Below are 18,135 nucleotides of genomic sequence, written 5' to 3'. Positions count from 1 at the left end.
GTTTTTAACTCTTCTGCTCCCATGTCCCAGCTGTCACTTAGGGAACCATCTTCCTCCTATGTTTGGTTCATGACATGCCAAACTGGGCACAGCTGGTGACTCTCCCTAGGCCTCAGTCATTGGCGCAGAAGGGCTGTGTGACCTGAGTGTATGTAGTCCCCCGAAACCCCAGTACCTCAGGGAGAGGCCAAGGCTGTGTGCTGCCTCTCTTCTGCTGAACTGGCCTTGTGAGGAGGAAGTTTGGCGCTCAGTGTAGGGGGAGTCAGCCAGAGGGGTGCACTGAAGAGAAAAGCCAGGTCCCTGGGCCCACATCAAGTGTGCTGAAGCCAGTAAACCCTCCGATCGCCTCAAGGAAACTTACATTAGCAACCAATAACCTAGGAGCATGCCACCTTTTCACAGAGAAATGTCTCCATCACAAACACGGACTGTCCACCTTGGCCCCAGGACATTGCCTCTGAGGCAGTGAGAGAACAGCCAAGCAGCCCAGGAAGAACTGAGGCGCTAAGGCCTGCAAACCAGCTCTGTGCACCATCCCACAGGGCCAACCACACTCTGACACCACCCAAGCCTCCCCACCACTGCCTGAAACCTTGGTCCCAAGAGGCTGTGGGGTGTTGTCAACATAATACAGAGCCAGTGCTCAGCCCATTTGCTCATTTCTCCAGCACACAGGCCCTGACTTCCTGGGGACATCAAGGCAAGGCCACCTTCTTTGGGGTGAAATCTAACATTACAAACAAAGCTTTCCAGGAACTGAATGGGAGCTTTGGGCAAGAAGTACAACTCAGATAAGAGGATATAGAGACCCAGGAACCAGTTATAACTCACAGACCCTCCCAACATGATCACATGACCTGCAAAGGCCCTTCAGGGTAGCCATGGCTGGTTCACCAGCATGTGTACCCTAGGAGGCACATTGTGGCTCTCCCACCATAGCTGGGAGGGTGGGGAAAAGCCAACTGTTTGGCTAGTAAGGCTGATAAATCACCAAAGAACATTGACAGCCTTGCTAATTTAGATGAGCTGCCTCCCCATTCAGCTCAGGCCCAGTGTGGGCTCAGCACATGCCAATGCAGAGAAATTAAAGATTTGTTAAGAGACAGAACGGTCTGAAAATAACGAGATGGCACAGGTTTGGGAGGTAGAGGTTGTTAAAAAGAATTTTTAGGAGGTAAACTAATTTTGATGACAGCCAGAGAATTAGGACATAATGGTCAGTTGGGTTCTCTACTTCGTTTCCTAATAAAGAAAAGTGCTGGGTGACAATGGGACAAAGAGACAGAAATAAATGGTTCTTAAGTCACAGATAATTAACTCCAAAGGCTTGCCGATGGCACATTAATATGCTGGAGCAAACAGCTTCACAAAGCTTCAGTGCTTAGAGAGAGGAGACCATTGCAAAGGTTCCTAAACAGCAGAGACTCCTTCTGATTTGGGGACTAAGAAAGGCTGGAAGATGACAAATGCCAATCTTGACTTTTTCTGGATGCTCAGGGGAGGCATGGCTTCTGTGCAAGGATGAGTACTTGTTAGGTCCCGTAAGAGTGTCCCCATCCCCTCCCTCTCTTGGACATTGAGGAATGGCATCATAATAATGGGACTGTAGGAAGGGGTGATCTCATGGTCCTTGTGACTCTGCAATGGTTCATACCTTGGGGAATTGTGCTGGATAGTTGTGTCAACTTGACAAAATCTGGAATCACCCAGGTAGAGTGTCTTAGTTGAATTATCGAGGTCAGGTTGTCCTGTGGGCATGTCTACAAGAAGTTGTATTGATTGTTAATTGACCCAACCCACTGTGGGTAGCGCCATTCCCTAGTCTGGCCCCTGAACTGTGCAGGGGTGAAGAAAACTTGCTGAGTGAGCAAGCAGACGGCACAGGAGCCTTGTTCTCTCTGTTCTTGACTATGGATGTGATGTGACCAGAGGTCTCAAGCTCCTGATGATGAGACTCCCCTGCAATTAAGGACTGTCACCTGGAATCGTAAACCAAATAGCCACTTTGCCCCACTATGCTTCTTTGAGTCAAGATGTTTTATCACAGCAACAGAAATAAACAAGAACAGAAATCATTATCTCTTTGACAATGGGACTCCCCACCAACTCCAGATAGGCCTCCCTGGTCTAAGTATTGTGATGGGAACCCCCAAGGATAGGGTGCCATGAGCACTGTCTTTAAGGGATGGTTGTGGAGTGTGAAGGGATGGTGATGACTCAGCAGGCAGCTTGGCCTGATGATCTGAGTTCAGTCAACAGAACCCACACGGAAGAAGGAGAGAACCAACTCCTGCAAGTTGTCTTCTGACCACACACCCACACCCACACACCCACCCACCCACCCACACACACACACACACACACACCATATACACAAACACAATTATACAAACACAAACAAAAAAGCCTGGGGGTAGAATCCCTGCACTTGAGTAGACACCCTAGCAGCAGGGCTGCCCATTTCTCATCTACTTTGGGGCAACTGGGTACAAAGTCTTCTCTATCCGCTTAAGAGAGACAGTGTGCCACAGAGAAGGCATATCTGCCGAGTAAGGACTGTGAAGAGGCGGGCACCACTCTCCACTTCTCTGAACTCAGCACCTCCACAAGAATGAATAAACGAGTGGAGGCTGGGAACTCCTCGCCTTGCCTAAGTAGAAGTCTACAACTGAAAAGGACTTACTGTCCCAGCCCTGTCAACTCTGGTTGGTTTCCTCTTAAGTTCCCTCCATCTGCAGCCATTAAAGTTGGTCCCCCCAAACCTGGGAGTTCATTCATCTGTTTTAGCCCAGAGTCAGCCACTTCACATTAGACTGAGACACATTATGCAGGCAATGGAGAGATCCAGAAAACATCTGCTAAACAAAATCAGAATTAATGGCAAACATCATACAGATCTTGATAGCTAAGTTCCCCCAGATGCATGGAACAATAAAGGGGCCATTAGAGGCAGCTGTCAACTGGGGACTGATTCCAGGGGTTTTCAGGAAGCCAGGGTCCCAATTTCACACTCAGCTCTGGCAAGTCCTGTCTAGTCGGGGGGATTTGCATTGCCAAGTGGCCCAAGTACCCAGAGTCGCCCAGGCTAAGGGTGACAATCCCTCCCTCCCTTCCTCTCCCCTGAAAACAGCAGCATCCTTGCCCTCCCAGTCTCTCATTGCTTTCCTGGAAAGCCAGGCCAGGCTGGCTAAGTCTGGAACACAGTAAGTGAGGCATCCTTGGGAGGGCCAGTAATATAACATGACACCCCGGCGCCCAGCTCCAAACTCAAGCCCCTAATCACAGCACAATCACAGACATCTGGAATAGCTTACAGATCACCTCCTGCCCTTCAGAGATAGCTGACAAGGGCTGAATTATCCAAGCCACTTGCTCCATGAGCTCCAGGGTGTTCCCATGGCTGTAATTCAAAGTGATGGGATCAGTCAGAGAAAAGTGCTGGTGTGAGCCGATGGGTTCTGGCAGGCACAATCAGCACCTGCCCTCTGAGTGGACATGGGAGTGTCTAGGAAGGACTGAGGTTGGCAACTCTTCACTGTGAAGTTTCAGAAGAGGTTGAAATTAAATTTTAGGTGTCTGGAAAGAGATGTAAAATGAACTGTGCTCCATCTAGGCAGGTGGCTCGGTGGGCAGAAGACTTGCTGTGGAGAAATGAGGCCCTGAGTTCAGATCCCCATCATCCACGAAAAATGCTGGGCAGGGTGGTGTGAATCTTTAATCCCAGTGCTGGGCAGGTGGAGACAGGAGGATCCACAAGTCAGCCAGCCCAGGTGAATCAGTGAGCTCCAGGTTCAGTGGAAAAGATGCCTAACATTCACCCCTAACCTCCAACACCACCCCCCCACACACACACACACACACACACACACACACACACACACACCATGTATTCTTAGACGTCTGGGGAAAGATGTGTGTGGGGAAAGATGTGTGTGTGGGCTAAAACCTTGTTTTAGAAAGCAGACAAAATGTAGCCATGCCTACTTTCCTGTGTAGCAGCTAGTAAGGTGGGGCCTGGATACTAGGTCATTACAGGGCTGTAATGCAGAAACAACGGCCTTTTCCCTCTAAGGAGTACATGTCTCCTGGCCTAGAGACAACCTGTGGTCTTACTGTCCTACCCCAATCTTTACTAGGAACTTGGATACAAAGTCTCAGGAACTCCCGTTCATGAACTTCTCTCGGCTGTGTAGGCTTGGTAGCCCATGTGATGTGCACTATCCCTTGATGAGCATGAATCGAGAGCAGACAACTTACACAACCACCACCTTTAAGAGTGGAGGGCAGGGAGAGTCCTTCTCTCCACTGACACATGGAACTGGAGGAGCCTCGGATGTAAGGTGCTGGCTGCTCTGCTTGTGTCCTGGAGCATCCAAGGTCGAGGGAGATAATGAATTCTCTGAAACTTCATAATGAGTAAGTGAGCATCATTGCACGCCCCTCACCATTCCAGACAGGCTCAGCCCCTGCTGCCTGGCCACCGAGGAAGCCATCCGCTTGCCTGGATCCGCTGCAGCAGACCTCTCAAAGGCACTGAGTGCAGTGCCAGCCCTGAACGCCAGCAAAGTTACATTTGTTTCATCCCATGGGAAGCCGATTCGGGAATACGCTGCCTATTATCTTCCCTGCTGAGAGTGTATTTAACACAAAAGTCAGAGTGATTCTACAGCCCAAACTAACTCAACTGCAGCCACACAACTCATCTGGTTTTTGGAGTTCAGCACTTTCTGAGTATACTGGCACCCTAGGGCTGCAGTATCAAAGTACCACAAACTAGGAGGCTTCAGAAGTGGGAATTCATTTTCTCACAGTTCTGAAACTCAGATGACCAAAATCAATGGAGGGTTGGCCGGACCATTCATGGCTCCTCTCTGAGGGCTCTAGGGGACAATGCCCCATGCCTTTTTCTAACTAGTGGTTGTCAGCGATGCCCTGTCTCTTCCTTCACATGGCATTCTCCTTCTGTGTCTAGATAAGAAGTTCCCACTGCCACTCATGGAACTAATGTCAGCACTGAACCAGTATGACTCTGCCTTAACTTGGTATGTCTATTGTCTGGAGAGACCCTAATAAATAAGGTCATGTTCACAAATTCTGGCTTAAGACTTCAATATACCATTTTGTCAGTTTGTCTGTTTTCTTTGAGAAATATGGCTCTACATTCACCTCAAAACACAAAGCTTATTTGAACCTGAAGCCTTCTTATTAATGTATCACCCAGGAATATCCAGAGGATGTACCCAGAATGGCCTTTTCTTTTTATTAGAACCTATTTGAATATAATAATCACCAGAGATGGTAATGCACACTTAAGAACTATAGTGGTATTTTAAAAACTAGTAGTAACAATTCAGAATATCTCTTTTAAATTATCTTTTTAAAACCCAAAGGCCTTGGGTCCTTGCTAGTATATCATGAAGATGAGACCAGGGTGCAAATGAGTAGCTTTATTTAATTCAATAAATAATTGTTATCACAGGCTGATGGGAGAGAAAAGTCTTCATCAGTCTTACCCAGCTGTGAACTGACTGGGAAAGCTACAATAACAACCAGTCTGGCAAGATATGTCCATGGGCTTGATAGTGGCATGAACATTATAGGGCTTACCAACCACTTTCTGGTTTCAGGCCTGCTCCACAAGTAGAGATGTGTGACTGATATTATAAATCCTGCCAAGAACCCATGGCTGGGGAGCTCATAGGCTCTAGGGGTGAACATATTACGACTATTTTGTTAAATGGACATAATATCAAACTGTCTTCTGCTTCCTAATGAGCAGGATCAAGATGTTGTTTCCCTACACCCATAGAATGATGGCACTCTCGACCCTCACCAGAGAAGCTTCTTTGTGCAGCAGACAGTGGTTAACACAGAACTTCACAACTGGTCAAAGGGCAGAGAAGAGACTATGAGGTGCTCAGCCACAGCTGCGACATCTCTATCATCTCTACTCTGCCAAAGGCGTAGGAAACGTCAGGGAAGAGGGGCAGAGGGAGTCTAAGAGGCAGATCTGGGGCAGGAAGGACTGGGTTGAAACGCTCTCTTCTGGACATACAGGACCACGGCACGTGAACTCATCCCAGTTGCAGTTGCGGATGTGAGATCAAGCCAGGCAACACTCTAGCATGGATTCTAGGGGGCTCACTGCCTGTCACCCATAGCTCAGGAACTACTGACAGCTGTTGGCTGCTGAGAGAGAGAGAGAGAGAGAGAGAGAGAGAGAGAGAGAGAGAGAGAGAGAGAGAATTTTTTTCTTTAAGGGTATGGTATCTAATAGGTTGCCTGTGCCTAAGTAGATGCCCTTACATTCATGTGCTTATAGGCATCACAAATTGGACCCAATTGTTTATGAGAAAAAGGACATGAAGTTGGGGAGGGTAGAAGTAGCAGGGAAGTATGGGGAACATAGAGAGGAATAGAAGAGGTTTCTGCTTTTAGGTGATGAATAGGATGGACTAACAGCATCAGCCACCTGCTTCAGGGAAGAGTTGGATGGTATGAAGTAGAGGTGACTTGGATGAGGTGCAAAGCATACAGGCTGTAGGAGCATTGATTAAAGTCTCAGGCAGTCACCTCCCTGGTCCCCCTCTCAGATTCTGTAGTCAGGAGGCTGTCGTTTTCGACTCAAACATCACTCAGAGTGATCTTTCTTCATCATTCTGGACCCCCCAGGGCTTGCTGAGTTGAGCATAACCGACCTCTCCTGTTCCAGGCCAAGTCAGGGCAAGGGCTCAACCCAACATAAATGCTGCTGGACAATAGTGATCTATTTTTGTTGGTAGGAATAATTCAGTGAAATTTTCACAGCACTGTTATTATTTTTTTATACTAATAGACTGTTCTGAAGATTAACAACCCCCAAAACCCATGACAGTGAATTTTCAGGCCCCCAAACACTTGGAAGTACCATTCATCGCCGTGTGACAAGCATTGACATTGAGCTATTTCAAGAACTCTGAAAACACTCAACTTTGACAGAAGAAAACAAGAAAGACATCCTTCACAATAGGAAGAAACTATGTTTGTGACGTCAGGAGAGACTTGCTAATAACAACCCAAAGAGCATGTTCCCAGGCAGTCACCATGGAGGCCGCTGCTCAGGAAGTGGGAGCTGGGAATGAAGATGGCCTAGCCTGCCATTCCTGTGCCCGATCTGGTGTGCTCACCATCATCCTTTGGGGGATCTGAAGCCCTGGAAGTTCAGTGAGGACTTTTTTGTCTTTGGAAAGAAATACACAGGGCTGTCCCATAACTCCAGCCTAGTCAAAGACGATTTCAACACACTGACAAGATGATTACAAAAAAGTTAAGTTTATATGTGATTCCTTCATGCAAATCATCTTCAGACATTTTCAGCCAGGGGTACTCACACGGATAACTTATTCAAAGCCACACTGTGCATGCCAACTTCTACCTTCCTTCCTTTTCTCCAGCTCATAATCACTGGTTCCACTGGGAACATAATTTTCAAAAATGAACACTGCCCTCCATCTACCTTTATCCAATTTAATTCAGTATCAATATCCAAAGAACGTGGTTTGCCCCATTGATATGGTCCAGGGGCCACAGCACACTGAGTCCGTGGAAGCCAGCAAGTTCCTGCTGGAATCAGATTACCCAACTCTTTTGAATTTCTGGTTTCAGAAGCGTGATGACAGCCACTTGGGTGACAGGTATGGACAGTACTGCCAGTGTGTTATCAAGCTCTTAAATGCTGGTACCACAGTTATCCAAGCTTCTCATTGCAACGTACAGCGTAGGTGCTAACTAAGAAGGAGGAAAAGATACGTTCGATTTAGGAGCCAAGGATGTTTTTCGACCCCATCATTACTCTTTTAGGAGACGATTCCACAGAGGAGGCTGTGACTAAGGCTAAAACCAAAGCCTATGCACTAGGCTGAGAATACACTACGATTTCTGACTTGATTCACTCCCCGTCCCTACAATAAAGAGATGATTCCACAAATCACACAAAAGACATTCTCTCATTAGAGACTAGCTGTTACTGAAAGTAAATAAGAGAAATTTCCATTAGAAGATTCTGAAATTGCCATTCGTACATGCTTACCTCTGAGACCAGAAAACAAATGTGCCAGAGGAAGGCTGGCAGAGAAAATGGAACATCATGGAATTGTTTTCAAAGGGGAAATTAATTGGTTATTTTTATTCTGGCTTAGATGAAGCTGTAAAAATCTAATCAGAACCATTTTTCATAGAGGCTTTGCCTGCCCAACAGTGAAGCCCCCAAACCATAAACCAGTGTGAGTGTGTGTGTGTGTGTGTGTGTGTGTGTGTATTATTGATGTTTTCTTCTGGGTGAAACCAAATGACTTCAAATGTCACCCAACACTGAGGGTCTTCTTCAGAGACCACAGATGTGGTGGTTAGTGAGCTAGTTCCCAGGAGCCACCACTGATACTTAAAAGCAGAAACTCTGCTCTCACAGGCAAACCCAGCCTGAAGTTCTTGGCTTTCTGGAAGCAAGAGGCAAACAGCTAGCATGCAGGAAAGACCACACGGTACTTCAAAGAACAGGCTACCTGTAGTCTAAGTTCATTTTAGTTTTAGTTCCAAGCCTCTTCCAAAATATCAGCGCCAAGAATGATATCGATGTAAGTAAATTTTTCCTACCTTCTCTTCTTGTGACTTCAAAGCCTCTAGTTTCCTGGAAGAGAAAAGAGACGTGGTTTTGAAGAATAATTCATAGGGACAGAAGGTACAGACGCTTGCAAATGGCTCCTGTCTTGTTAGTTTCATTCTCACCAAAAGGTGAAGCAGGTAGTAAGGCGGGACAGTCAGCAATGCTGGGTCTTCTAACCTCACGCAGCACGTGCACACACATGTGCATGCAAACGCATGGGTGAATGCACATACGTAAGCTTGTAAATGTAAACAACTTATTACTTTGGGGACTTAGATGTTAAAAATACGTTATTGGGGCTGAGAGATTAAGAGTATACACTGGTTTTGCAGAGGACCCCAAGTGGAGTACCCAGCACCTATGTGAGGCAGTCCACCTGTAACTCCAGCCCCAAGGGATCTGACACTCTCTTTGGGCCTCTTCCAGCAACTGTACTCATATGGACACACTCCAACACCCAACACATACAGACATGTAATTAAAAATAAAACTAAAACTATTAAAAATACATTGCTAATCATGGGTCTTCTTTATGTGCAGTTTGGGCCAGTTTAGTTCCAAGTATTAAAAAGGACACTTCCAGGGTGTGGTCCCATGCTTGGTCTCATCTCTGTGTGCTTATATGGTCCCCAGAAAAAACATATCATGAAGTGTACAGTTATAGTTCCCAAAGGCTGAGATCTCATGGACAATTTAGAGAGTGAGTCTAGTTCGCTGGCTAAGTTAAGCCCCTTTGGTTTTCCTAATCCGATCTCAGGGATCTTTTTGATGCCAGCTCTGTACAGTGCAATAAGCAAATTATTCGGAAACTACCCAGGTGCCACAGGATGTCTGCATTAAAATTCAGTCGAACAGGGAGCTTCAGAAGAAATACACATTACTGAGAAATCAAAGGGCGATTTGCCTTGATAAATGCCAGCATTTCAAATTCAGCTGGAAACAAGGCAAATTATTTTTTTAAGAGAATCTTTGAACATGGCACTGAATAATGGAAAAATTTTCAGGCAGGGAGCATGGAGGGAGAGTGCACCAGGATGAGAGGATGAGGGAAGGGAGGTCACACACTGAATGAGTATACAGGGGATCGGGAGAGCAGGAAGGTCCCAGTGAGAAGAACTGAAGGGGAAAGGCCAGGAACACCCTGTGCTTTCATAACAGAATGAAGACTCTACAACTCATTGTAAATGATCGGTTTGAAATGAAAACTCCAAGGTGGAGAGAAGCTGGAACTCTGAACTGTCTGCTAAAAGAAAACAACAAATGTGGACCTCCCCCGCCATCCCTCCCCACCAAAATCATCCCGGAGCACCACACTGGAAGCAGGTGGCCTGGTCTTTCCCACCTTGGCATTCTTGTCTAGCATCCTTGTGTGGTCAGGAGAAGGAAACAACTACAGAGGTGAACCGGGAAACCCACCAAAGGCTGGCCTCCCTGTGACAGTTTAAAACGTCATCTTGCCATGCCTAGAATGACTGGAAGGAGTCTCACTTGAGGAATTTGAGGAATGCACTAGCTCATTTGGCTTGTGGGCATGTGTGTGGGGTTGTCTTGATGGTTAATTGACAAGGACAGGGTCCAGCCCATTGTCGGTAACGTCATTCTTTACGAAGGGGATTCCGAGACATAGGAGCAAAGAAAGCTAGCTGAGCATAAGCAGCAAGCAAGCCAGTGTGTGTGTGTGTGTGTGTGTGTGTGTGTGTGTGTGTGTGTGTGTGTGTGTGTGTGTCCTTTCTTCGCTCTTGACTGCGGATATGACGTGACTAGCTGCTCGAGTTCCGGCCTCTATTTCCTATCACCACTGGACTATAATCTGGAATTGTAAATCAAATAAATCCCTTTCCTCCTAATTTGCTTTAGGTAGGATGCTTTACATAGCAACAGGAATGAATCCAGGCCACTCAAATGACCTCTCCCATGAGTGAAAAGACCCAGTGGGGACCAGTGGAGGACCCATGTCACACAAAGGTGGGCAAACTAACAGCACCACAACACTCACCCAGGCTGGGTTTACTGACATGAGGAAACAAATGAGCCTCCTGAATGCTGGACCCTGGAGGACTATCTGGGTCAGGGTTCAGAGCAGTGGCGTGGAGACAGGAACGATGATACAACATGTATAAACCCAAAGCAAAGCCATCTTCTCCCAAGCGGCTCCTCAGCAACCTGCTCCTGGGCCTGGCAACTCCACCCCCTACAAACCACCACACGTAGTATTGTGAATGAAGGCGTAGTCATAGCCTGCCTTATGTTACCAGGAAAGCCTTTACAAAACATTATTGTCGTTGCATAAAGGTTTTGCATTAAGAAAAGCAGATGTCTATATAATGTTGTATCTTCCCAAATAACATGGCATTTCTAACCATTTCTTCAAGTCTATATTTGCTTCTTTCTGGAGTATTATGGGCTGGGGATATGGCTCAGTGAACAAAGCATTTGCCACACAGGCATGAGGACCTGAGTTTGGGTCCCCAGACCCAGTGAAAAGTCAGAGGTGGTAGCATGCATAACTATATTTTTGGATGGAAGGGTACCACAGCACATGTGTCGAGGTCACAGATCAGCTTGAGGGAGTTGGTTCTCTCCTTCCACCATGTGGACCTGGGGCATGCAACTCAGGTCATCAGGCATGGTGGCAAGCACCTTTACCCACTGAGCCGGCTCACTGGCCCAGCAGGTGAGTTGATTGATTTTAAAACCAGCCACTTGACTAAATTTCCTATTGTTTGTGATAGGCCTGCTCCTTGCTTCTCTGGGGATTCTCATTTGCAGCTTTTATGAGCTGCTGAGGTTTCATAACCAATGAAAAACGGCTACAGTTCACTGTCCTGTACTCTGCAAACAGCAACGATCTTATCTCTGTCCTTAATGCCCAACTTCAGTTCTGCTTTCCTGTCTTGTTAACTTCTTCCTTAACTGGACATTAAATGTGGCAAGCTGGGAATCCCAGGACTCTGGAGACTGAGGCAGGAGGATCACCACAAGTTTGAGGCCAGTCTGCATTACATAATGAGTTAAGGCCAGACTGAGGCATGGCATGAGACTCTGTCCCTACCTCCTAAAATAATAAAGGGTGCAGACAAAGTGAGCCTTTTAGCTTGCTTCTGACTTCTAAGAGAAAACCTTTAGTGACTTTCTACTCAAGAAGCGAGTCTCTGGCAGAGGTGTGCTAACTATACTGGTACGATCGATATGCATTGAGTTTCACGTAAATAACGCTCTGGGTAAAAGTGCCTGTCCCCTTACTCTCGTATTTACTGACTGCTTCCCTTGGTTGGTGCGAGGACTGGAATGGAGCCAGCATTTGTCTCACTCTTGCAGCCTCTGTACTGTAAAAGAACAGGTGCTTGACACATATTTGTTGAATAAAAAATAAAATAAAATACATATGTCTTGAATTTTATCAAGTGCTACTTCTGCATTTATGGAGATGATGCTTTCCTCAGTTTTATTAATAGGACGGTTTATAAAGTAGGCTTCATAATGCTCTATCTTTCTGGAATAAGTTTTCCTAACTCATGATAGACTTTTAAAAACACAATCGTGGGGGCTAGAAGGGTGGCTCAGCTGTTAAGAGCACTTGCTGCTTTTACAGAGGATCAGGGTTCAGTTCCTAACACCCATGTGGCAGATCACAACTACCTATAACACCAGTTCCAGGGGAGTCTGAGGCCCTCTTCTGGCTTCCACAGGCACTGTACACATGTGGTGAACATATATACATGTAAGCAAACACCCATGTGCATATAATTAAAATAAATAAATATTTTAAAAAATGTGATCTTGAATACTATCTGCTGTGATTTTTAAATATGTTTTATATCGATTTCTCTATGATTTTATACTGATAAATGAGGTTGGTATAACGTTTTTATAAATTTAGGAACTTAAATGATTCTAGCTTTATGTAATGAATTTAGAAATTTTCCTATTACCATGGCTTGATACAGTTTAAATAAAACTAGGGGAGACTGGCATTGTGGCCCACATTTGTAAACACTTGGGAGGCAGGACAGGAGGGCAAAAACTCCAGGATGAGCATTGGCTACAAAATGAGACCTTGTTTCATTGAAGGTTTCTCTTACATCTTCTTCTGTTACTGATTAAACAGAGAAGAGATTGAACTTGTCTAACATCTGTCATTTTGGTCAGTGGCCAGTTGATAATAAAATCCCTAAACCTGACTTCAAAGCTGATGATGGAGCCAGATTGGTGGATGGATTAGAAACTAGCAGCTCTTCCTGGCTCCCAGCAGCTTGTGAACAGCATCTCAGCAAGGAGGATGGCGGGAGAGGCGCTCTCAAGTTTAATATTGGACAGACAAGGCTGGGGGGAACAGGTGAGAATAAGCTGAGGCAGTGGCGGTGCAGGGGTGTGGTGGAGAAGGCAATAAGGGGGAAGAACCAGGAGACAGACACCGTGGTTGGGGGCGGGCGGCTGGTATAAAACGGCAGCATGGCCTCAGCTGATGTGGGAGCTGAGTGGTGTTCTTCGATTCTCAATGTTAAAAAGTTGTGACAGGAAATAGTGCCATACTATCTTGTCTAGTGTCCTCATCATGACTCAATGTGGCCCTGGACAATGACACTGAAATGAGCCCAGCGAAGCCAGCTAACAGGCCAGGGCAGATTACTCGACACATCCCACTCTTGCTCACACTTCAGCAAATTCTTTAGCTCAAAGAGATAACAACCAGGTAAGCATGGCTAGGAGAGGCCTGCACATCCACCTTAACTACAGCAGGTGTACAGAACACCATGCCTAGACAGCACTCTAGGGAAGTGGCTTCTAGAACACTTCAAACTGTACTGCATCTACCCCATAGACACTGTTGTCCATGATACATCCCCCCCCCCGATTTAGTAGAAGGACCCCCACATTCTCATGCCCATGGAGAACACAGACACTTGGGCTCTGGAATAGCATACACTGTGCCAAACTACACTAATCCTCACAAAAGGAATAACAGAGAACCTATACTACAAAATCCAATCAGAAATACATTCGACACATCACAGTAAGTTGATGTCCAAAGACACCACCAAGAGAAGGCTATTTCCTAAAATGTCTATGATATGAAATTAGAAGAGATTCATGACCAACAGACCCACAGATCTCAACATAGAAATATGGAAGACCAAGGCAACATGACTTATCCCCAAAGTCATAATTCTTTAACAAATAACTGCCAAGATACTGAAGTAGACAAAATGCCAGATAAAGAATTTTTTTTAAAAATGGTTTTTAAAAGTATCAAATTCTAAGAAAATACAAGGAAAAATTAAGCTGAAAAATTAATGAATACAATGCAGAATGTTAATGGATTGCACAATGAAGAGAGTTGGAGGGACAAACTGCAATCTTATAAATGGAAAGCTCATTTAGTCCAATAAAAACCCCACTGCAAAGCTAGAAGGTAACATTAAGAAGAAGAGAGGATTTTAGAATTTGAGAACAAAGTTGGGAAATGAAAACAATCAAACAATAATTAAAATAAAATAAAATATGAATAGACATGTAAGAACTTAGGGCATGATTAAAAGACCAAACTGGTTTTGTTTTTGTTTTTAGTAGAATAAAGTGCTGTGGCACACACTGAAGCCATACAAAGACATATTTATAAACTAATAGGACACATTTACCCAAATATTGAGAAAGACATGAACATCCAGGTACATGAGGCCTTTAGACCCACAACAGACACACCAGAATACACAAAAAGAATGCACACTGAAAACTGCAAGGAATAAACACACCTACATAAGTGAATCTATCAGAATAACTGTAGTTTTTTTTTTTCAACAGAAACTCTTTAGAATGGGAGCACATGGAATGATGTCTTTTAAAACTCTGAAAGAATGCAACTTCTAAACAATATTACTATAGGATGCAAAGTTGTTCTTTGAGCTGAACAAGAAATAAATAAATATGCTCCAATATAAGTATAATGTAAAGGAATTCATGATCAGTAAGCCAGTGTTATATGGAAAACTTAATGGAACCCTATACACAAGAGAAAGAACAAAAATAACCATCAGCACCCAGGAAAGGATAAATTCTAGTAGAAGCATAGATCAACAAGGAAGAATAAAGAAAAAAATCCAACATCAGAAAAAATGACAAAATGACAGGAATTAGGATACACATTTAGTTTATATCTCTGAATATAAGTGACCTCAATTAAAATATATGAACTAGATGTCTAGATTAAAACACAAGATCCAATTGTTTGCTGAATGCAAGAAACACACTTCACTGGCAAAGACATATATAGACAGAGTGTAAGGATGGGAAATGACATTCTAAGCAAATGGAATCTGGAGGAGAGCAGCAATATCTATGCTTCTACCCCACAAAGTAGACTCCAAGTGAAAATTAGTTGATAAAGCAGAAATCAAGAAGGTTCCCTGAATGTTGGTAAACCACATGACAAGGCACAATCACTACTGAACACAAAGGAGTAGACAGACACCAATATCTAGTATTGGATAACTTCAGATCTCCACTCTTACCAATGTAAGTCATTCAAACTAGTAATCAACAATGAAACTTCAGAGTTAATTCATACTATAAACCAACTGGACTTAACAGGAATCTACAGAATATTCTATCCAGCAATTACAAAATGCACCTCCTTTCAGTAGCACACGGAACTCTCTTCAGAACAGATTTCCAGGTCCAGTCTGCAGTTCATGGGCCATATGCAACACATGCAGCCAAGCCCAACATGGAATCATAAGCTTGCTAAAATATTATGTGATACTTTTGAAACTATTTTGTAATCTGATTGCTCAGTTCTTGAGCATGAACTTTGTAGATAGCAATTGTCATATCGCAGTATCAAAAGTTTGGACATTCCTTCAGTCATTAAAGTAAGATTTAAGTTTTTAAAAGTGGTATAATGTCTTGTGCCTTATGAGATAACAATAGGATAATACTAGATAATACTAGATATACAGAGAAATTACAGACAGTATATAACACATACAGAAGCTTTGAGATGATTAACCAGTAAGACATTGAAGAAATTGGAGAAGATAAATTTTTCCTAGACTCTAATAAAAATGGAAATGTAGCAAAATCTGTGATACACAATGAAGGCTGTTCTAAGAAGTAAGTTTATATCAATGAATGCCTAAAAGAAAAAAATCAGAGAGATCTCAAGTTATGTAATGGTGTACCTCAAAATCTTTGAAAAACAAAATAAGCTAAACCTCAAGCAAGAAAGAAATAATAAAAATTAGAGCAGACATTAGTGAAATAAAATCTGAAAGAAAAAAACCCAAAGGATCAATCACAAAAAAGACTTTGTTCTCCAGGAGGTGGTGGTGAATACCTTTAATTCCAGCACTTGGGAGGTAGAGTCAGGTGAATATCTGTGAGTTCAAGGCCAGTCTGGTCTACAGAATGAGATCCAGGACAGCCAGGACTGTTACACAGAGAAACCTTGTCTCATAAAAACAAAAACAAACAACAACAACAAAAAAAAAACACCAAAAAAAACAAAAAACAAAACAAAACAAAAAAACACACAAAAAAGACATTGTTCTTTAAAGATAAATAAGATTGACAAACCCTCAGCCAAACTATCAAAAAGAAAAGTAGAGGAGACTGAGATGAGTAGATCTGGGATCAAACAGGAGATATTACAACAAATATCATCAAAACTCCAGGATCATTAGGGATCATTTTGAAAACTTACCCTCTAATAAAGTGGAGTGTTAGAAAAAATGATTACATTTTTGGGGTATACACTACCTACCAAAATTAAACAAAGAGGAAATTTAAAACTTCAGCAAGCGGGGCTAGAAAGGTGGTTTAGTAGTTAGGAGCATTTGTTAGTTTTGCAGAGGGCCTGGGTTCAGTTCCAAGGGGTCCAACACCTTCTTCTGACCTCAGCAGGAATCAGGCATGTATGTGTGCAAACATACATACATGGAGGCAAAGTACTCACACACATATAATAAAAAGGAAATGAGATAATAGAGAAATCAAGTCTCCCAACAGTGAAGACCTCAGTACTAGATTCTTTGCTGAACTTTACAGACATTTGAAGAACTAATGATGTTGTTCCTTGAGCTATTCCTTAAAGTAGAAAGGGCGAGGTTGTTTTCAAATTCATTCTGTGACACCACTATTACCTCCATACCCAAAATGGATCTGGGCACAACCAAAACTTAAAACTGCAAACCAACATCTTTGACGAACAAACACAAAAATCCTCACCAAATATGTACAAACCAAATTAAACAATACATTAAAAATATCACATATCACAATCAAGTTGTTTTTATTCTTGGAACATCAGGATGTTTCAACATAGGCAAACAATTGATATAAAATGAATCAAGAACAAAAACCATGTGACCCACTCAACAGATTCAGGAAAAAGAAAATCCCTTCAAGAAACTAGGTACAAATAGAGCATGCCTAAACCAGGGAAAGGCTACATACAACTAACCCACAACCAACATCATAGTGAATAGTGATACATTTAAAACATTTCTCTAAAGTTTTCTTTTTAATTCTGCAAAAGAGATGTAGAAAGAAGTGACCTACTGGTGTGCACAAAACTCCCCTAGAAGGTGTGACTAAGCTGGGTATACACAGGAAAAGGGGCCAAGAAACAAGGAAAAATGTAGTCCAAGCTTAAAAAATGAAAAATTTAAATAAGCCCCAAATAATAAAATCTAAGTACAGATTTTGATGGTAACATGATACCAAGGAGACAGAAGTTAACTGAGAAAGAATGGCCTTGGTGCACTAACAGACTTTAGAAGATCACAATATTCTCAAGTAGTTTCTATACTTGAATAGATCAAGATGACCGGCAAGCATTCTCTGTGCCTAGGGAAAAAACCAGTAACTCAAGAAAGCCAAAGGATTTATTCCCACGGCTCCTTACACACACTCTCTAGCACCCAGTCCAAAATTACCAAGCACGACAGGAGACATCATTAAAATGACTAAAACCCAAGAAAGAGACTTCAGGTTACCAGAACAGAGTCACTGGTTGTCTAGACTCTACATCAGCAGACGCAGGCTTTAGAATATGACTAAAAGGTTGAAAAACGTAGAGAGAAGGGTTCTAAGTTTCAGCATAAAACTAGAATCTATTAAAAGAACCAAGAGGACGTTCTGAACTGAAATTTAAATAACTGAAGAATTAAACAGATGTAATAGCTCACGAAAAGAACGGCTGGATGAGAGGTAGGTCCGTAGAAAACAATCAGATTCAAGAGCTGCGGTGAGGAAACACAAGAATTAAAATTTTAGGTGTGTAAGAGACGCATAACCCAGTGAAAAGGTCAAACAAGGGTGTAATTGGAATTTGAGAATAAAGGGAGAGAAGGAATTGAGCAGAATTGGCATTTGAAAACAGATTGGTTGCAAATTTTCTTTTAATTAATGAATGACAGCAAGCCAGACATATGAGACCTCTACAAACTCTAACCACAATCAATACAAAGAAACCTATCCCTGAGTTCTTACAGCAA

General features: G+C 43.3%; 1 protein-coding gene across 1 annotated transcript in view; it reads right to left on the bottom strand.

Moving 5' to 3' along the window:
• The window catches only part of Fstl4 (follistatin like 4), a 416,197-nt gene that overhangs the window by 358,532 nt on the left and 39,530 nt on the right, over nt 1–18,135 (bottom strand). The window contains exon 3 of the mRNA XM_028855681.1: nt 8,632–8,665. Within this exon, the coding sequence (XP_028711514.1) occupies nt 8,632–8,665 (34 nt within the window). The remainder of the gene's footprint in view (nt 1–8,631; nt 8,666–18,135) is intronic.

The sequence above is a fragment of the Peromyscus leucopus genome, chromosome 8b, assembly GCF_004664715.2.
Source record: "Peromyscus leucopus breed LL Stock chromosome 8b, UCI_PerLeu_2.1, whole genome shotgun sequence".
In the NCBI taxonomy this organism is placed as follows: Eukaryota; Metazoa; Chordata; class Mammalia; order Rodentia; family Cricetidae; genus Peromyscus; species Peromyscus leucopus.
This window is presented reverse-complemented; position numbering and strand designations above follow the sequence as displayed.